We start from the raw sequence: 20491 nt of genomic DNA on the forward strand, positions 1-20491 counted from the left end.
GAAAGGTATGCCCCTGCGACCACTATAGATCGCATCGCTGGGTTTAGTCTCTATCAATAGATAGAGGGAATGAAGAAAACGATAATGCCAAAAAAAAAAAGTAGGGAAACTGGGATAAAAGGTTGGAAATATTCCAGTGTAGGTTAAGCATCAACACTCCAGGATCAACGCGAGAAGAAAATCGGGATGACGGAAGGGGAAAAAAGAGACATACTTAGGAGAATAATATCAAAATGTATCACTGCACCTGAAGGACTCAAGGACGAGACGATGGAGAACACCTGGTTCTATGAATTTGCGCCGCCGTTAATTCTCTTTCCAAGAAAATGCAATTCCGTCCCATTTGCTAATTAGCAATATTCAGTCATAATCCTTTCCGTCTTTCCGCTACCGTACGCCACGCTATGGGTATAAATCTTCGAATATAGCAAATTGCAGATTGATTTTGATATTAATCATACGATCGTAAACCAGAAATCTAATCGCTAGAATGTGTAAAGAGAGCAGAAATAGATTCTCCATAATGATTCCTTCTGATGGCCTCGGAGAGTAACTTTGATAAATCTAGAATTTGCAACTTCTTTGCATCTTTTGCTTTCTCTGGCGGGATAGGGAATGAGTTTGTAACGACAATGGTGTCGATACAGTCACAGTTTTGGAGTTCTTCAAGAGCATCTCCTCCAAAGAGGCCGTGCGTAGCAATACAATAGACCTTTTTGGCACCACCACGTTTGACAACTGTTTCAGCTGCGGCGATCCAGCTGCCGGCTTTATCAATCATATCATCAACGATGAAGACGGTACGATTTCGAACATCTCCTACTAACGTAATCATCTGTTCGAGACTTGGGTCTTTAAATCCTTCTTCTTCCTCATCTGATGCATCACCAGCAGCGTCAGCTGTTCCACCGAGTGCGTGTGGCTCAGGATTAAAGATTGAAGATGCCATAGAAATCGACATGGGATCATCTTCAGGACGTTCGAGAATTAACGAAGATGACATCGCGGATTGTGTAGGCGAAGGATAGTCATCTGAAACGATGTGACCTTGAACCAATCGGCCATGGGTGACCTCTCGAGCACGCTCATCAGTATATTGTGCTTCTATCGCTTCATCGACAGGTGTAGATCTTGGTGCAGGGGTAGTGTGTGCTCGAATCAAAGGCGAGGATGCTCCAACAGAATTTCGATGCCCAGATCTGATGGCAGATGGCGCATTGTGTAGACGTTGTGGTGGAGAGGGATGGCTGTCTTGACGGGCTCTTGTTTGATGTGAGACTGAATCGCCGTCCAGTAACATTGAAGAGGTAGGGTCTGCTTCTCCGTCATATTTTGACTCTTCTGCCGTCTCTTCTTCCGCTGCAGGGGATGCGCCAATGTGTAGCTTATTGATGTCTGCATGCAAATCTTCGCCTGTAGAGTTTTCAATTTGATTCATGATCATACTCATTGACATATTCGCGGGGGTTCGTCTTCTGTCTGTTGTGACCATTCCGAAATTGAGTTTCAGAGCATCTGCTAGAGATGTTACTCTTTTGGTACCACCAGCATTCTTGGAAACGCAAACAGCCTCATTCCACTCCTGCACATTGCGCCGAATCCATCGTGCAATCAATGGTTCCGCGTGAAGATTATCGACGGGACATTTGAAGAAGCCTTGCATTTGTGAAGCGTGGAGATCGACGGTAATGACATGATTAATTCCGGCAACATGTAGAAGATTTGCGAGCATACGAGCAGTGATAGCTCCTCGGTGAGACTTCTTTTTTGACTGTCTACTATATGGGAAGTATGGCAGAACAGCTGTAGAAGTTAGCAATTAAGTCTTGCGATGGTAAGAAATGGAACTCGGTGCACAAACCTGTAATTTTGTTCGCGGATCCTCCTTTGCAAGCGGATATCATGATCAAAAGCTCCATGATACTATCGTTTATTTTAGAACTACCCGATTGAACGACGAATACATCCTTCTCTCGGATGCTCGTCATTATCTTGACGCTTGTCTCCCCCTAGAATTTATTAGCTGAATGGTCTGCTTCTCTGGGAGTTGAGAAACAGTACATTTGCGAACTGAGTAAGCTCGACTGGGGCCGAAGCCATTCCCAAGTTCGTACATATTTGATCTGTGAGCTTTGGGCATGAGCTGCCGGCGAAGATGAGTGTATTGCGCATCTTGAATGATGTTTTTTTTTTTTTTTGGTTGAAGATGCTTTTTCAATGTCAAGAAGAAAAGAAAAAGTTTTGGCGAGAGATCCAGGATATGTAGTGGGGTTGATTGCGCTAGCGGGGGGTCGGGCTGAAATTTGGGGAATCAATCAATGACAATGAACTCAAATGTTTATCCCTTCACCAAAATTTATCATTCCTTCACTCAAACCTCACTCTAAACAAGACTCACTTCACTCATTACAAACATCTTGAGCCAGGTCTATCAAACAATAAATACAGCCAAATACCACAAATGTACAAGCACTGTTGTCGCCATTAACGCAATGGGAATTCCACATCTAATAACTTTCTTGCGTCCTTATACAACTCTCGATTCGTTGAAGGGCAAAGATGTTGTGATTGACGGTCCAGGTTTGGCATATCATATCTACCATGTATGTTTAGGTACCAAAACGTCTGCGGGAAACTACTTTGAAGCAAATCCATCGTATAAAGAGCTTGGAGACACTGTATTGGCATGGCTGGATGGCCTAGAAAGGAGCGATGCTGTTGTGTGAGTTCAACGGGGTTATAGGCTTCTCTTCGTTGTGTTGACTCGTAGCAGGAAAAGGATATACTTTGATGGATATCTACCCCCAGCCAAATTAGATGTTCGTTACCAAAGGCTTAATCGAAATACACAGCAGCTAGAAAAATATCACAAAGAATATGCGTCTGGTTTGAGGTACCGACTTTCATCGACAAGCCGAACTATACCTACATCATTTCCTTTCGCATTTTCCCCCCAGCGTCCCAACTTCACAAAGCTTCCAGCATCATCCTTTCTCGTACCTGCAATAATCGAAGCTTTACAAAACTCTAACAAATACAAACATCTCGTCACGATTGTTCCCGGGGAAGCAGATACATATTGTGCCAGCTATGTTAGCCGATATGGGGGATCATTCTCACTGGCGATTCCGATCTTCTCGTTCATGAAATTGGAACCGACAGTTCTGTGAGCTTCTTTCAAGATGTTGAAGTTTCATCCAAGGCCGATTCATGGATGCTACAGTCCCAAATATTCCATGCTGGATCCATCATCAAGCGATTAGGGCTCCCCCCTTCATATGGTATTCGTGCTCTTGCTTTTGAGATTTTCATGGATTGTCATGGTAGCTTTTCGAAGTTGCTGAAACAAGCAATTGCGTTAACCGCCATCAATCAGCACCAAAAAATGTATAAAGACTTTGTCAAGGAGTATTTGCCAGTGGATATTGATGTAGCCACTCTCAGTTCGGAGCTGCTCAAACCTTCTGTAGTTAAGACTGCTCTGCAAGTTCTTGATCCTCGTATTTGTGAGTATGTTCTTCAGTTTCCTTATTTTATGAAATGTCTTGGCCTTTCCCAATCTTCAAGCGGCCTCCAGGATGGTGCAAATAACATCAACATTTTTCTTCCATTTCTCGTTGATTCCCCATCTCGAACCAATGCTTGGGAGATGTCCACATCCATCCGACAACTGGCATATGGTTGTATCAATCTAGTACTTCCAGTCGAAGAGAGGAGGACCTCCGTTTTTGAGAATAAACGGCAAGCCAATGCTTCGCGCGGGAGGGAGTGGGAAATTCCAGGTGCTCCAGACATTTCAGAGGCTTGCACTGAAGTTATAAACTTCCTTCGCGAGACACGGTCCAAGGTCAAGGGACAAAGCGCTGCTGATCACTGGACCTCAATCTCATTTACACAGGATGCCCAGTGGTCGGAGTCGATAGACAAAGTAAGCCTGGGCAGAAAGGTTTTGGCTGGACTCCAAATCTCAGCCCCAAGTGACAGTATCCGTAAGAAAAGTGAGTGGGATTGGGATATGATACATGTCATAGCCCAAATCCAAGGATCTCATTACTCTTTCAGAATTTTGAAGCAGATGATAAGCTTTTTGACCCTGATTGGTGGCCGTAACTCAGTTCCTTTACCACTGTTGCAACTAAATGATATGCTTCAAGACCTGCCATGTCTCAGTGATCTCAATGGGTTCGAAAAAATGGACTACATCTTAAGGACAATGAAAGAAATGATTCTTGGAGATTTGAGTCAAACCATTGGAATATCTACTGCCACTTCTGCGGAAGCATCTAAGCAAAAGAAGAAACGGAAGCGGGACAACTCGAATCGAAATGGTACAGCAAACAAAAAGCCAACAAATCCATTTGATGTATTAGGTACTGATTGGTAATATGATCGTCTTGACAGCTTCCACTTCAAGCATGACACTGGGTGTTGAATCAAGTCAGCTGCTTTGATGATCGTATGATTGTCCACAAAATCTTGTTCATGTCATGTAGACAGGCCCATGGTCCTGCATTTCATGACAGACATGGCAATAATCACATAGACTCTAAATCTTGTTCAAGAATTAAAGGGTACAAACCACTACTCATGAGAAAGCTCCCAACCATCCATGGATCAAAATGATTGGATAGAATGGATTTATGTTTTGGCACTTGATGGACCAACAGCCTTTCAAGTCTTTCTAGCAGGATTTATAACAGCCTCAGTGGTCTCACTACCATTGTTGCAGATGAAGACCTTTCGGGCTCTGGTGTGGAATGTTGAATTATGGAGAGGTAAAAGGCGAAAGGGACAAGAGATTAGACCGAAGGGTTATAGAGATTGAGGCAAACAACACAAAGCTTCGTGAGTAGTGAATTCAATCAAAGATCCGTGGTGAGCCTTAGTAGATCTAGCAGGAATCTGTGTAATGCAATAGTAGCAGACAAAAACAGAGTCTATTCTATTTCATGTTTATATGCTCATGACGAGTTCATCGTTCAGAAGTCGGGTCTGTGATGGGAAGAATATTTTACAGCAATGAAGAGTTTGGCTTGCTGATGGGATTGAGTACGGTAACTCTATCCTTCAGAAGCAGTTTATACATGTGTGTATATATAATTAAAGTGTATACCAGTTTGAAACAAAGTAGTTTTTACAATTTTTGCATCTTATTTATGTAAATACCTTCTAGGTAATAAATCTTCATCTAGTTCTGTTTCTTTGCCCATTCACTCTTACCTTTTTAGGCCGCAGTAGCAGGTTCATTTTATCACGGGATAGGAAGGAGAAATTCAATAAGAAAGTGAATATTATATCCATTTCGGACCACACTGACCTCATTACTTCCGAGTCCCGACCTCCCACAATTACCAATTTATCAATATGGTTTATTGTTTGTTTATTCTCTTCCACAACTAAACTCTACTTTCAACCTCACTTCCAGTCTCGACTTTTGTTAACTGCAATCATGGATACAATCATGAAGGATACAATCATGAAAGACACAAACGATGCTGCTAAACAACGCTTTCGTCACACAAGTATTTTGAATGAAGCTGTAGCTGCTCCAAAAACTGCTATTACCTTTACACAAATCGTTGAAATTTCTTCAGATGATGGATCTTCTGAAGAATCTAGTAATGGCGGTAATGATCGGGAGAGTGTTGACAAGCAACAGATCAATAATGCAAAGGTTGGTGTTGTTTGATCAGTGTTTATTGAGTGGGAAAGTGCCTTTTGTTAACCATAATTATTACAGCAATCTGATGAGAAGCAACATGGTAAAGCAGATGACCTGACACCTGTTGAAGGGTTTGCGGATAAACGGGCAATAAGATCCTACCCAAGAGTTCAAGGGGGAAAGATCTCAAAGACAACCAAGGATGGAACAACTGTCCAAAAGGTCGTTCTTTGTCGTCCAGATTCGTCTGTTGTACCAACTAGACCAGATCAACTTCATCTTCCAAAACCCCAATGCAAGGACGCTAAATCAGGTCGAGGCCAAATACCTGGATATTATGGATCAAGAGGATTAAAAAGAGCCCATTATTCTGACAAAAGCTTACGTTCGGAGGGTAGGAATTCATTTGGCCCCTGATTTAAAATCTCTTTGTATAAAGCTAATCTGAACGATTTTATTCTAGTCCGTCCAAGATTCAAAGACAATCCTCATGGTCACTATTCCCAGCGAAAGTCGAATCTCCCTTATTTGCCCTTCATACTTCAAATAACAATACTCCGATCTTTGCAAACTGCACTAGAGTCAATGTGCTATCGATTCGTACAAAAGTGGCTTCCTAATATGCTGAATGCGAACACGTGGGAATGCCCCGAAAATGTCGAGTTGAACTTATGGTGGGGCGCAATGAACGAATGTCAGATACCAGTTGAAGCCATTGGTCGTCAAGCACGTTTTTCTCTTAATTCCCTCTTCTTACGGGTGAGCGGGATACGCCATCTTGCGGTACATAGACTTACACAGGTCGCAATCGACAGTATCAAGGCAATGATTGAAGATGCTCTGGAAATCGCACACATATTTCGAGACGATATTTTCGTTCCAGAGTTCGAACTCTGGAAAGAGAAGCTCGATTATTGTTTGGAGGTTGATCGGAAGGCATCTGGTATGCCAATCATGGTCCGTCGGCTCGATGCTATCAAAACCATGAGAGAGGACAATGCGAGCTGTCAGGATAAGCTCCAGAAAGAAATTTTTGCGCTCAGAGCCGAACTTCTGGAAAAAGAACAGAAAGTTGCGCGGCTACACGGAGAGTATATAGCCCTTGGGGTAAGTGAAACAGATACCATAGAACTTGCTCACAATGGCGGCAAGCTCAGCGACGAGGAAGTTAAACATCTTGGGGATTTCAAATCGCTTGAAGAATGCTTTACGCTGAATTTTGACAGGAATGCACCTAATCCTGAGCCAGCAGAAAACTTCTCGGGCAACCTTATTATGTTGTCACGAGTCGGTTCTCCGCCTAGGCCGGGTAGCGGTGGTGGTCCTATGGCGAACTGGGGTACTAGGCTTGATAAAAATGCTAGGCTCATGCGTGGAAACAGTAGGGTAGATACAAACGGGCCCATAAACAGTCAGTCTAGTATCCATAAGCCCACTGTCTCTCACGGAACTGGTATCAATGCTCTGCTATTGAGACCTGAACCTATTGCTAGGAATGCTTATGGTACCCCGATGAACATAACTGACAACCCTGGTTCAGACGAAAGAACTGCCAGTGGTTCAGTCTCTAAATCGCATACCGAACAGCCAAATCCTGCTACAGCGGTCGTTGTTGATCTTACAGAAGACGATGATGACGTTATGGTTGAGTAGTGTTTGTTTTGGTGTATATTTTTCCGCGGGGGTTCAACAATGGAGCATACTATGAGAAGGTTGGAGAGAGTGCTGTGACTTTAGGTTATTAATGTCAAGTCGAGATTATGTTACGTAGCGATGCTGGACTCTGAATACAAACACATACATTGCAATTTTACTCTACATTTGGCGAGCATCTGGGTGTAAAAATGAAAAATAAGTTTGAGCTATGTGAGACGGATCTTGGAATATGTGCCGAGAATGCTACGATTGATATTTGTCGTAGATATTTGGGTCTATGTCTGCGTAGTCCAGTACCTCGCTGATTAATGTGTAAAAGCTTCTTCAATTTCACATGATTCCATTCCTTACAAAGTCTTTATTCAAATAGGTAAGATCCTTCCATTCAGATATCACAGTAAATACCATAGTACAAAGCTAATAACTTCACACAATACTCATTTCAGATAATTGGTTTCTAGCATCTTGTATAGATTTCACCCTAGTAGGAATAAGAATCGAATTCATCACTTCTTCAAAATACGCTTTTAGTCCTTTTCTCATTCCATTTACAGTCCAGACAGAGGCTCTTGAACCCGGCTACACAATCATGACCGATTCATCAAACTGGAGAGTTCGCGCCTCAGCAAATACAAGCTCTGAATCCAGACCAATGAACTGGTCCAACCAAGCACCTAGAGATGATCACCGTCAAAGGCAACCTATCGTGCCTCTCGCAGAACGAAGTCGGGCCGAGGACGTGAAAGTCCACAGACCGGAACGACAAAATGAAGAGTTGCCTGAAACTCTCCAGGCTATTGCAGAAGGCCGACGTGTTTATTTGGGGAACTTGCTTTATACCATTACACCAGATGTTATTAATGCATTTCTTACCAGGTACGGCATAGCTTCTGTTGCGAACGTTCATATATCTATTGACCCTTTCACGGGCCGTTGTCCAGGATATTGCTTTATTGAGTTTTCAGAAAAGGAGATGGCAGATAAGGCTATGCAAATTTTGGAGGGCCTTACAATATCTGGTCGACCGGTTAAATGTCGTCCTTGTCAACCCAAGGGGAACGTTAGACGCGGCGGTCCAGATCAAGTGGTAGCCAGTGAGAATGCCAATCCTGGCTATAATCGCTGGGGCAATTGGGATTCGAGGGCTAGAGACTCGCAACACGATAGACTTGCGGCACAAAACGGACCAAATGATGCGTTGAGATATTTCCAGATTTCAAAGGCTACAGAAGAAGGTAGACAGCTATATGTTGGTGGGTTGCCTAGAATGCTGGATCAGACGGAGAATGAATCGGAGATTCGATCTATCTTCGAGGGCTTCAAAGTGTAAGGTTATCTTGAATATCTGGAATTGGACGACCCTATGTTAACTTTCTCTAGTGATGAAGTAAGTAAGAGGGTAAGCCCTCGTAAAAACAATCTGGATAATAGACGAAACTTTTGTTTCGTTGACTTCGTCAGCCGCGAGGAGGCTGAAGAGGCTATGCGAGCTATCGATGGTACATCCTATAGAGAATCTCCGTTGAAGGTCTCGATGTCAATTACGAAGTCCCAAAGAGATAGAACCAGTGATAGGGAAATGGAAATGGGAATGGAGAGGAATTCGCGCTGGGAGTAGGTAAACTGTGATAATAGTCATTTCGATACGTAAGTGATCGTCGCGAGTCAATCAACCACCAAATTGCGTTGCATGGTCATAGATGCATCAGATATAATCTTATCGCAGGACTGGATCATACGATGTAGCTAGAATCAACAGCTTGAATAATATTATCCAAGTTGTAGCAAGTCATGTGCTGGATTAGCCAAAATGAATATGAATGGGTTCTTACAGTCTGTTGATCCACACATTGGTAGATACTGGACTGATTGAATACTTCCTCTAGTGAACCTTGACTGGAATATGTATCGACTGTATTCTTGAATGAATGAAGGAGGGTAAGACTGCAAGGATGTATAAGATTGGGTTTGCTAAAGGGAGTTCGAATGTCTTCTGCGGCTTTTCTTTCACTTGAGACTTGGAGTTTCAATACTTGACATGGAAGAAATTATATTAAACAAAACAAGTGCTCGATCCTTTGAATCCTTAATACCTGACACAAATATTAAATTTTCAATACTATTTATGAATCATGGCATCACACGACGAGAAGTTTCAAAAATTGAGATAGATGCGAGTGAGAATATTTGATTGATATTGTGCTCGTCGAGTAGATTGTTTGATGAGAAGGATTGGTAGAAAGTGCGTACAGCAGAAGAGAATATACTGGCGCTGGAGAAGATCATGAAGGTTTTGGGTGTTGAAAAGAGGAATATTGAGGCGAAGCTTTGATAGGGAGTGGGAAGGGGATATTGTATGAAATAGGGGTTCCGCGTGGGAATAGATAACTTATGAATCAATATCGGAAGGGACTAAGGGAGGAGAATGTTTTCAATATGAGACTTTAGCATAAATTATATAGATTAATGCCATCATACATATACCTTACTCCTCTCAAGTAAATTTTGAAAATTACTGAGCTATCAGTAATATCTGACATAGTACCTGGCATTCCAGATATCGCGTAGACTCTCGTAACACTTTTTCCTACTCCTAACTTGACCGCAAGTATCCCTCCGTTTCTAGAACTCCACTGACTGTAGCAACATGGAAATTTCCGTGAAAAGACTCATCTTGGTCGAGACCGTACTTTGTGCTAATTTCCGATGATTGTCACACTTCCTCTTAGCCATCTAAATGAAACGATAAAAGGTGGCGAGACGATTATGCTTCATGTTTCTTCTCCATACTCAAAGAGCTCAGGCGGAGACTTTAGTATGAAAGTAAGAGGAGAACGTACTCAGTCGCTTCTTGTTGTCTGAGTATGGAAAGGCGACAAACGATCGGAACCAGATTCAAACCTTTCAAACTTCAAGTGAGAATACGTAGGAAATTTTGGAGTATTCAAGAAGGCCATTTTTCATTATGAAAATGGTGAAGAAGTTGCAGTTAACGAGAAGTTCTAGACGAATTCATGATCTGCTTCTTAGCCCTTGCGAGGATCAACATCTTGCACCATCCTGCTGAAATGTGCCTATGTGACATGAGAAAGCAATATCGAAGATGCTGCAAGTACTCATTTGCAGCACACAAGTTCCGCAATGCACATTCAATGAATGGTGAAGTCCTCAAGCGAGAACACACCCTTCTTTGAAGAGTTTGAAATAATAGAGCATCGCTTTAAGCCTTCTATGTTTAATTTCCTCAGAACCATCATCTCCAAACTATATGCGTACACAGACAGAGAAAATTATTTGCCATATAAAACATATCACCATCTAGACGTCGACATCGCGAACGCATAAGTAAAACGACCCACCTCCAAGTAAATTCACGACCCTATAACATCCATTCTATCCGCTTACCAAGATCTCCCTGATGATTTCCCAATCTTGACACAAAATACAATATACAATATACAGCATAAAATTTCTCCATCCCGTGATCTGGGCATCGCTGCACCTCGATTAATAACCGCCTCTTCATTTCACCAATCTGCTTACCGTGCCTGAGCAATCCATTTGAAGATTCTTACCAAATGATACCAAATCTCGCCAAGCCATCTTTATACACGGTAAATTAAGATCGATTGATCGTTGTCAATTGCTGACATCTCTCTTAACCTTCGTTACTCATCAAGAATTATGGAGCACCAGCACCAATCTATTCCCCTATCCTACCAATCAGCTCACATTTTATATGATCAAAAATTGACTATTCCCGAAGCAGAAAATTTTCCGTGCTAGTACATTTGTAAAAGAATGGTAATTAATCGCATTTTACTCCACACTCGGTTATAGATGGAGAACATCTGCTTACACATTCGGAAGCGGTTGCATCAAGCTTGATTGTTTCTGCGCTGAGTAAAGTCCTTGCATGAGAGCTCTCCACACGATTGATGCCCACGGACCAGGTGCCCGGAGGGGAAATATCTCGTTTTGAAGCGAGCCTCTTCATAGTATCGGAGGAGATTCATAGGTGAGTCAAGGTAGTATTTGGTTTTGGGCGTTGATAGTGGTCGTCTTTTTTGGTGTGACGGCGAATTTGCCGTCGGTTGTCGGGCTGTCCGTTAGGTAAAGTTATGGAAATCGTGGAGACTACTAGAAATTGTGAATTGTGACGGAGATTGAATCATCTAGATGCACAGCTGGGGGCCTGGTATTCTGATTACTTCCTTGTGTGTGATGAGGTAGGTGGATCTAGATCGGTGAGACATATCGAGATATTGGAGGTACCGTTATCGCCTCGAGGTCTCTTGGTAGTCAAGAGGTTGTGTATAAGAGGAAGAGAGTTTCCAACCATTTCAATTATCATCCTCATCACTCATCTCATCATCATCATAGACTCACTTCAATAATTTAAAGTTCAATCTAGATCTTCCCATCAACACCATGAAGTTCTCTACCTCCATGATCTTGGCCTCTGCCATTGCCGTTGAAGGTACGTAAATCGACTGCTATTTTCAATTTTGCAACCAGAGCCCGAATGCTAATGACCCATCAGGTTTTACCTTTGATCGTCTCAACAAGAGTGACGCCGCTCTGCTTGTCATTGATCACCAGATTGGACTTTCTGAGCTCGTGAGAGATTATGACCCAACTGTCTTCAGACAATCACTTCTCGGTCATGCAGCCCTTGGAAATCTCTTCGATCTTCCAACCATCTTGACCACTTCTGCTGAGCAAGGACCAAACAGCAACCTCCCAGAGGAGATCATTGCCGTAAGTACCTATGAGCTGCATCATTCCGAAATGATGCTAATGATAATAGATGCACCCAACTGCCCCTTACATCAAGCGCCAAGGAGAAGTTAATGCATGGGACAATGCTGAGTTCCGTGCCGCTGTTGAAGCCACTGGCAAGAAACAATTGATCATTGGTGGAATTGTCACCGAAGTTTGTGAGTTGACCCTTTACTCGGATTGCATTTCGGCGTCCCATTCTAATGCAAATCAACAGGTACTTCTTTCCTCGCTCTCTCACTTATTGAAGCCGGCTATGATGTCTGGGCCAATACCGAAGCAAGTGGTACTTTCAGTGACAAATTGGCATCGGATGCCAACCGACGTATGGAGCAAGCTGGTGTTCATCTCATGGGATTGTTTGGAGTTACCATGGATTTGATGAGAGATTGGAGAAACACCCCTGGTGCCGCAGAGGTTCTCCCATACCTTGACAAGTAAGTGAACAGTTTACCATTTCCAAGGGAAAATCCGATACTAATAGATGTACAGATATTTAGTTCCATACTCCTTGGTTGCCCGCGCCCATGGTTATGCTATCGGAAACGGTACCGTCCAGCCAGGAGAGGCCCAAATTCTCCTTTAGATGATTCTCGAAGGAACCAAAAGCCAAAGCTTGACCATTTCTACTGTTCAGAGAAACGAACTCTCACAATGTACATTTTCTTGTTTGCACAAAGGCAATTACACTCGGGCACTTGAACTGCATCAGCTCTGCAATAGATTGTTAGATCTCCTAGTTTACTCCTAGTCATTAATAAAAAGCGTACTTCCAAGTCATATCAAATCCCTCAGTTCTCGTTTGGGAACAAACTTATTATGTACACTTCCCTTTTGATCACGATCCCATGCCCATCGTTTGAGAAGATTAGTATCCAATTTGTTATCAAGCATCTGCACAACATAATCTCCGATGATTGGTAAGAATTTCCACCCATGAAAAGAACCTCCCGTAGCAATGTGCAAATTCTGACAACGTGGATGTATCGAGATTATAAAATCTTGGTCCGGGGTAATTCCATCCCTAATTACAGCATTAGATCTGAGAATAGAAAAGGTCCTTAATCCAACCTACCAGCACATGCGAAAAGAATCGAAGTTTAGATCTTCGGCCAATCCACTGTAGATCCCTTTCATTACTCGGTAGCATTCCTCCTGAAGCTTTTTGGGAACGCTATGTTGCGCTTGATCAGCTTCATCAGGTGGGGCTGATATCATATGACCTGAGCGTTGATGGAGTGATGTATTTTTGAGAGTGACATCCAGATAGAATTTGAGAATCCCATCAGTGGGGGGGAGTACTGCACCTGTTTGAGATTCAATATCGTTGTTTGACCTTCAATTTAGCCACCACTTACCTAAGACATTTCCCACTGCATGATCGAACACTGGAGTATTCTTGATCCTATCGTACTCGGACTCGCTCAAATTGACATGGCCAGACACAATTGCAGCTGCAGTGATTCGATCCTCAGCCAGGATATGGTGCATCTGCGGTGCGGAATCTGCGAGTAACTTCGCTGTACCGGCTCCAGTCGATAATATGATTTTGTCTGCGCGAAAGGTCCTACCATCCTTCGTCATCACGCCAAGACAATCACCATCCACTGTCAAAACAAGATTTTCCACGTCTCCCTTGACAAACTTCACACCGTTCGCCATTGCCATCTCGGTCACCTTGCGAACTGCTTTTGTAGCCTCAGCCCATCCACTACCTTCATTGATGAAGACTTCTTTCACATCTCTCCAATCAGTCCCTTCAAATAATCCTCCATACAAACTTTTCATTTCATCCGGTCCAACAATCCTAGCTTGATGATGTAAAACACCCAGTTGCTCATAATTATCAATGATTCTTCGTCCAAGACCAGTATCATCAACGATAACAAAGCCAGACTCATGATAGTATGGCTTATATAATGGATCATTCTTCCACATCTCACGAGCTTTGAGCGCTAGCTCGCAATAGAACATATCTTCATAATCGGCACGAACAATCTTGTTGTAATCATGAGAAGCAGCAAGGGAACATGGAAAGGAGGACGAACGATCCAGAAGAGTTATTGATGAATTGGGATGTGTAAGTGAGAGATGATAAGCGGTTGATGTACCAAACACTCCTGAGCCCACTATGAGATAAGAAGCACCCATAGAGGTTTGAGAGGTCATCGTGAACGTGGTAAGGTGAAGTATGTGCAAGTTGTCAACCGAAGCATTGAGCAGCGATATAAGCAGCGATAGTCATGCGAAATGAGAAGACTATAACATCTTCTCATCAATATCTATTTACCTGGTGTGAGATATTTGTCTCTCAATATATCACGACGAATGGTTCGTTTTGGACAATAGGATGAATTGAAGTACGATTGCTTCCCCTCACTTGACCAACATGAATGGGATGACGCTGACTAATAATTGATCAATCATATCAGGCATCAACTATTTCTAATGAGGCACCCTCGAGGCATTCAAGACTAGACATTTTGGCGGGGAAAATCCTTATCTTAGCTCCGGCAACCTCCGCTAATATTTTTAAACATTTTCTATTTTATCAATTGATTTCATAGAAAGAAATTCCGTCCGTCACCAAAATTTCGCAAAATCTTCCCAAAACACAAAATGCCCAAAGCAATGAGTCCGAAAGAACTCGCCCGAAATGGAAGGAGGCATAATCCTCTTGAAGCAGATTTGACAGCCAGTGGTCCACTAAAAACAAAATCCGGGAAGAGAAAATCTAGAAATGAAGATGAGGATGAAAAGTTTGTGGATTCGAAATCCTCGCGGAGGATTTTAAAGATAGGTCAAGAACTTGCCGATGAAGACGAAGCCGAGACCCAAGCAGCAAAACCAAATGCAGCCTTTAATTTTGATTCAAGATTTGAGAATGAAGATGAGGAGGATGAGCCAGAATTTGGAGAGGAGGATGGTGAAGAATGGGGAGATGATGATGATGAGGTTCCAGAACTAGTCGAATTGGCGCCAGAAGACCGCGATACGTTTGGAAAATTCTTCCCAGAGCAAGGCGAGGATGATCTAGACCAAAAGTTAAAGGAAGTTGGTTGGGGAGGGGACAATGGCGAGAATCAAGAGGGACAAGGCACAGATCTGACCGCATTAATTCTAGAGAGAATCGCTCAGTTTGAAGCAAAACAATCGAGACAACCTGGAGCTGGACAAGCTGCACCCAATGATGATGGATTCTTCGTTCATCCTAAAGTTTTGGAAGTTTACACAAAGTGAGGACTACCTTCGCCATTATCCCACCCAAGCACTAACAAGAATATAGAATTGGTTTGATATTATCGCGATACAAGTCAGGAAAATTGCCGAAACCATTCAAGATTCTACCTACCGTACCCAATTGGGAAGATATTCTCGTGATCACCAGGCCGGACAAGTGGACACCAAATGCTTGCTACGAAGCAACAAGAATATTCGTCTCAAGGACACCAATTATCGCACAAAAATTCGTGGAAATGGTCCTACTCGAAAAGGTCCGGGAGGATATTTTCGAAACCAATCACTTGAATGTCCATCTTTTCAAAGCCTTGAAGAAGGCACTTTACAAGCCAGCCGCCTTTTTCAAGGGATTCCTTTTCCCATTGATTGGAAGTGGTACCTGCACACTACGTGAAGCAAGAATTATATCAGGCGTCCTTGTGCGAGTTTCGATCCCAGTCCTACATTCCGCCGCTGCCATCAAAGGACTCTGCGATATTGCAGCTCAAGAATCATCTGCCGGGACCGAAGGTGGTGGAGCCACAAACATTTTTATCAAGGCTTTGCTTGACAAGAAATACGCACTTCCATACCAAGTCATTGATGCGTTGGTTTTCCATTTCCTACGATTTAGAAGTGTCGACCCAGCCGGTGTTCGACCCGAAGATATTGGATCCGGAATGGAAGGTGTAACCAGTTCCAAGGATGCAAAATTACCAGTCATTTGGCATCAATGTCTTCTAGCATTTGCACAAAGATATAGAAATGATATTACAGAAGATCAGAGAGAGTCGCTATTAGATTTGATTAATGTAAAGGGGCATTCACAGATCGGTCCTGAGGTTAGAAGGGAACTGCTAGCAGGACGTGGTCGTGGTGTAGTTGTTGAAGAAGCAGGACCAGCTGTTGATGGTGATGATACTATGATGATAGACTAATTTGTTAAGGAATGAAAAAAGGAATAAAAAGGACAATACCAATTACCCATGACCTATAAGCTATGACCCATTCTCATTCTAGGATAACAGACTTGCGCTTTATTTTCAAATACTGAACTGTGAAAGAAAAGCCGCCTCGTATGACAATATCTTTAACGTTGGCAGGCAACTAAAAAATGCACAGCCACAACTGTTCAGCTGGTTATCTTCAAAATCACGCACAACCGCAAGATAACATCTGAACTTTCACCAAGTGTTTTAAATGCTTAACTATCTACTAGCATACGCATAGCAAGTGCATTTGCAATTGCTTGATAGTGTGTTCATATCTAGTTTTTAAGCATTACTAGACGGCACCAAATACAAACCCCACAATGTCTCACGAAAAATCATCTACATCAACCTCCCACCACACTCTCGGATCATTCGAACCCGCGAATCCTACATCCGAAGCCGGTCCCTCATCCTCCCGCCAAAATCACCTCGATACATTGTCCGACTCCAATCCCCACAATCACAACCACGATGACGACTCCACTCCCCCGCCTATTCCGCCGCCCTCTCTCCTCCCACACTCCTCCGCTCCAACCCCCAGCCCCGCTCCCCAGATATCCCAAATCTACCCTATAACCTGTATCTCCCTCCATCGTTCACACTTTCAAGTGATAAAACAACTATCACATCTTCCTCGGCGCATCTTTCTAATCCCGGAACTCTCCTTCCCCTGATCACATCTCTGTGTACTATTCCTCCTAAACCTATGTTGAGAATTGTGGGCCAGCGAATGCATGCCCCGAGCCCGGATTTTGATATTAGGATCAATCTGATGGGTTTGATTGTTGGGGAAGGAGAGCGGAAGATGAACTACATGAAAATTCTTGAGAAAGGCGAGGCAGGATGGAGGGGAGGTGTGAGAGAGGCGACGGAGCCTGATTTGGGGGGCAAAGGGGAGAAGGGGCTGGAAGGATGGGTTAGAGCATTTTGTGGAGATGAAGCGGGTGTCAAGGAGTATGTGTTTCCATTATTGTATTCAATATGCCTATGATTTGCAAGTTGGTAATTAACTCACACTACCTAGATTCATACTAACCCGTCAGATCCCCAATCTCTCAACGACGCATCTCCAAGGTCTTATACTTGCTCTCATAGCGCAAACAGGATATCCAGGACACACCACCATCAGCTTCCCAATCACGCATTCGAAAGTTGTGGTGAGACCGCCAGATAGAGTGAACTCATTTTTTAGTAGCGTAGCAAAGGTTTTTATGGGGACGAAGAGATATGAGGTTGTGAGTAGTGTGTGGCCGTTTGCGGATGTAGGAAGAGGGATCGAGGGAAGGAGGTGTGTTGTTATAGGGGAGGAGGAGTGGTTTGATGAGTGAGTTTACTTTTTGATTACTTTTGAGGTGCTAGGTTTTAGAAATGCTAATTGAGGGTTTTGCTAGGTGGAAAAATGTTATTGGAAGGGCGGTTGTAAAAGGGAAGAAAGGATGGGTAACAGTTGAGGATCGATTGGAGTGGTTAATGGAGGGGCAGGGGAGCGTTGAGCAATGGCGATGGAACGGACAAGGGTATTGAGAACAGGTAGCTGTCAAGGTCTGGATAGAGAGTTCGCTTGTGCCTGTAGAATTTCAGGTGAGAAAATGAATGTAATTGTGTTTGGGCAGGTTCCAGTATCCAGATTTCTAAGCTAATGATAATGGCATCTTCAATCGTATCAAAGGTTCAAAATATAAAATATTAGTGTACATATATATCGGACCTACAGATAATGTCGAATCGATCAACACATTTCTTTCCGATTCCAAACGAATTCTAGTTTCTCTCCCTTCACACTTGAATTAAACCACTCGAAAATCTCAACCTTCTCCTGACAAACCCTCGCACCCCTCAAAACATCACTTTCTACCACCTTCTCCACCGCCATATAAAGTTCCACCGTAGCAAGGTTCCTCGCAATACACGCTCTACTACCTGCACCAAAAGCAAACCAATATTTATTCGCTTCCGGGGCGATATTCCGTTCCAGCCATCTTTCGGGCTGAAACTCATGCGGGTCTGGAAAGACATCCGGGTTGAAATGAAGCTCATAGGCAGAACAGCCTACGATAGATCCAGCGGGAAAATAGACGGATTTGAATGTCCATCCACCTATAGGAACAACGTGAGGCAGACGAGTGGGATTCGCCATGCTAATGCGTAGACCTTCTTTTACTACAGCGGAGAGGTAGGGAAGAGCTTGGATTTCTTGTTTGGTGGGAGAATTTGCATTTTCCATGATTTCAGTCCGGAGGATTTCATACCTTCAACCTTGTGAATACTTTTTCCGCTAGAATCATCAAGAGGATGTGACTTACTTTTCTGGATGCAATACTAAATATCGAAAGATAGTTGCCATATTCATACCTGTAGAATCCGTTCCAGCAAACATCAAATCCTTGCATGAAGATTTCACTTCCGACTTGCTGAACCCCATATTGAGCAATCGGCCAGGATAATTCTTACTCTCCTTGGGCGTAGATTCCACAAGATTATCCACAAACTGGTCCACCAACTTTATGGAATTTTCAGTATGTGAATCCATCACGAACTTGTCCATAAACCATGATAACCAAATAAAGGCTGTATTTGGCAAATAAAAGAATCTCCCCACAGCTACAAAGGCATCCACAAATGCCGAAGCCGAAAGTCTTTCTCCTTTTTCAGACGTTCCATTATAATTTTCCGAAAACAAATGCGTCGAAATAGCATCCAGTGCCAAACTCCTGGCCAGGTTTAAATAATTGACTGGTTCCCCTCCTTCAGCATCCTCCTTCATTCTCCTCACCATATTTTCCACACATCCATATAACGCAGTCTCATTATCCCTAATACTCTTCGTCGAAAACAAGGGCATAACTGCCTTTGCCCTCGGAGCTCTAAACTCTGCATCTGTAGTCGAGAATATCGTCTTATGACCATCAACATCAAAATTGGCATAACAAGGAGCTTTTGGAAATCCGCCTTTAGATATATAGATAGGGGTTATGGCATCTGCATCTGCGATGTCGATTTCCGATGGAGACACGCGGACGATGGGACCATATTGGTTATGAAGTTTGTGGATGCAGCTTGCTTCGTCGCCGATGTAGGCGTGGTAGTGGAGCCAGAGGGATGTGAGTTTGGGGAGGAGTGGACCGGGAACGTGGGAGAGGGGGTGCAGGGTGCAGCGGTAGGTGCAGCGGAGGAGGAGGGATAGGGTTGTAATTGTTATTAGAAGTGTGAGGGGGTTTGTGGTTAATTGACCTAGAACCTGCTCGAGAAGAGCCATGGCAAGTATGGGTTGATTGAAGAAAGATCAATTGAGGTAGGTAGGGTCTGCGAGTGTTTAAGTAGGGAGGACGAGAGTTGTATGACTGATATCGATAACAATCGAGGTGAGTTCATGGATACTTCGGTGACTCAATGATTAATATGACTGAATATGCCCACCAATGAAATAATAGCCATTTGTACCGTGATAGATAATACAATCTAGGAAGTTCAACTCATCTTTCTGCACGTCATGCATGAAATTATCAACATATGTGGTCGTGTAGGTACGTACTCTGTGCCCGATGGAGTGAGGGGTAGTGAGGTCCAGAATAGATAACAAAATGTTATCACAACTCTCATAGCAATGCCCAGCTTGGAATGGACATCATAACTCTCTAGAATTTGTTAATTTACCTCCAAATTTTTGATTTCCCTTTGTATATTGTCATGGCATCAACCACATAATTATTATAGTGCTTTGTTTTGGGCGTGAACGCATTTTAGCTTCTCTTGAGCTTTTTGGTGTTATGGTTCTAAGACGCGTATGCTGACAAATTTCATGGAACATTCACTAGGTTCGCTTTCCATAGCAATCTGGCAATGTTGAAAAGATTTCAACTTAAGTCGTTCCTATTGTGTTATTAACTGCTCGGTCGTTGTACAATTAACACAGGTGCTATTATTGGAAAAGCTGAATTAGACCATCCAAATCGAGCTCATCATTTCTTCAAAGTGACGATAAGATTAGCATCAAAACAGCTATTGTATACACGAAGACTTCATCAACCAAGCGGCATTAAATTGTGTGAAACTGCGTCTCATAAGATTCCTTTGTGCTCGAGTTGCCAGATGCAATGCTTCTTAACAGAGATAGTTCTCGATCATCACATCGCTTTCAACCGAAAGTTACAGCCCCAATATTAATATTCACAAAAGGAAG

At 43.0% G+C, this 20491-nt stretch overlaps 9 protein-coding genes across 9 annotated transcripts; 6 read left to right on the plus strand and 3 right to left on the minus strand.

Moving 5' to 3' along the window:
• Window positions 1-478: 478 nt before the first annotated feature.
• Bfra_007477 (putative ribose-phosphate pyrophosphokinase 1 protein) lies at window positions 479-2177 on the minus strand (the record flags this gene model as incomplete). The annotated part of the gene is made up of 3 exons (XM_037337849.1): window positions 2062-2177; window positions 1862-2009; window positions 479-1803 (listed from the first exon to the last, which is right to left on the minus strand). The coding sequence occupies exons 1-3, from the start codon at window positions 2170-2172 to the stop codon at window positions 479-481; spliced, it is 1584 nt and encodes a 527-aa protein (XP_037187229.1). The 5' UTR covers window positions 2173-2177.
• A 315-nt stretch (window positions 2178-2492) lies between these two features.
• Bfra_007478 (putative dna replication initiation factor cdc45 protein) lies at window positions 2493-4384 on the plus strand (the record flags this gene model as incomplete). Its single annotated transcript, XM_037337850.1, has 3 exons — window positions 2493-2722; window positions 2774-2819; window positions 3098-4384. 3 exons carry the CDS (start codon window positions 2493-2495, stop codon window positions 4382-4384), a joined length of 1563 nt encoding a protein of 520 aa, XP_037187230.1.
• Window positions 4385-5449: 1065 nt separating this feature from the next.
• Bfra_007479 (putative ubiquinol-cytochrome-c reductase cytochrome c1 protein) lies at window positions 5450-7315 on the plus strand (the record flags this gene model as incomplete). Its single annotated transcript, XM_037337851.1, has 3 exons — window positions 5450-5674; window positions 5741-6056; window positions 6126-7315. The coding sequence occupies 3 exons, from the start codon at window positions 5450-5452 to the stop codon at window positions 7313-7315; spliced, it is 1731 nt and encodes a 576-aa protein (XP_037187231.1).
• Window positions 7316-7907: 592 nt separating this feature from the next.
• On the plus strand, window positions 7908-8936 carry Bfra_007480 (putative ribonucleoprotein; the record flags this gene model as incomplete). Its single annotated transcript, XM_037337852.1, has 2 exons — window positions 7908-8644; window positions 8699-8936. 2 exons carry the CDS (start codon window positions 7908-7910, stop codon window positions 8934-8936), a joined length of 975 nt encoding a protein of 324 aa, XP_037187232.1.
• Window positions 8937-11749: 2813 nt separating this feature from the next.
• Bfra_007481 (putative isochorismatase family protein) lies at window positions 11750-12686 on the plus strand (the record flags this gene model as incomplete). The annotated part of the gene is made up of 5 exons (XM_037337853.1): window positions 11750-11798; window positions 11862-12079; window positions 12129-12258; window positions 12318-12537; window positions 12593-12686. 5 exons carry the CDS (start codon window positions 11750-11752, stop codon window positions 12684-12686), a joined length of 711 nt encoding a protein of 236 aa, XP_037187233.1.
• A 191-nt stretch (window positions 12687-12877) lies between these two features.
• Bfra_007482 (putative sarcosine oxidase protein) lies at window positions 12878-14269 on the minus strand (the record flags this gene model as incomplete). The annotated part of the gene is made up of 3 exons (XM_037337854.1): window positions 12878-13124; window positions 13176-13407; window positions 13459-14269. The coding sequence occupies 3 exons, from the start codon at window positions 14267-14269 to the stop codon at window positions 12878-12880; spliced, it is 1290 nt and encodes a 429-aa protein (XP_037187234.1).
• A 450-nt stretch (window positions 14270-14719) lies between these two features.
• Bfra_007483 (putative rrna processing protein bystin protein) lies at window positions 14720-16257 on the plus strand (the record flags this gene model as incomplete). Its single annotated transcript, XM_037337855.1, has 2 exons — window positions 14720-15336; window positions 15387-16257. The coding sequence occupies 2 exons, from the start codon at window positions 14720-14722 to the stop codon at window positions 16255-16257; spliced, it is 1488 nt and encodes a 495-aa protein (XP_037187235.1).
• A 374-nt stretch (window positions 16258-16631) lies between these two features.
• On the plus strand, window positions 16632-17835 carry Bfra_007484 (uncharacterized protein; the record flags this gene model as incomplete). The annotated part of the gene is made up of 4 exons (XM_037337856.1): window positions 16632-16919; window positions 17039-17265; window positions 17336-17635; window positions 17703-17835. 4 exons carry the CDS (start codon window positions 16632-16634, stop codon window positions 17833-17835), a joined length of 948 nt encoding a protein of 315 aa, XP_037187236.1.
• Window positions 17836-18040: 205 nt separating this feature from the next.
• Bfra_007485 (putative cytochrome p450 protein) lies at window positions 18041-19567 on the minus strand (the record flags this gene model as incomplete). The annotated part of the gene is made up of 2 exons (XM_037337857.1): window positions 18041-18560; window positions 18615-19567. 2 exons carry the CDS (start codon window positions 19565-19567, stop codon window positions 18041-18043), a joined length of 1473 nt encoding a protein of 490 aa, XP_037187237.1.
• Window positions 19568-20491: the final 924 nt, after the last annotated feature.

Source organism: Botrytis fragariae, assembly GCF_013461495.1.
Source record: "Botrytis fragariae strain BVB16 chromosome Unknown tig00000795, whole genome shotgun sequence".
In the NCBI taxonomy this organism is placed as follows: domain Eukaryota; kingdom Fungi; phylum Ascomycota; class Leotiomycetes; order Helotiales; family Sclerotiniaceae; genus Botrytis; species Botrytis fragariae.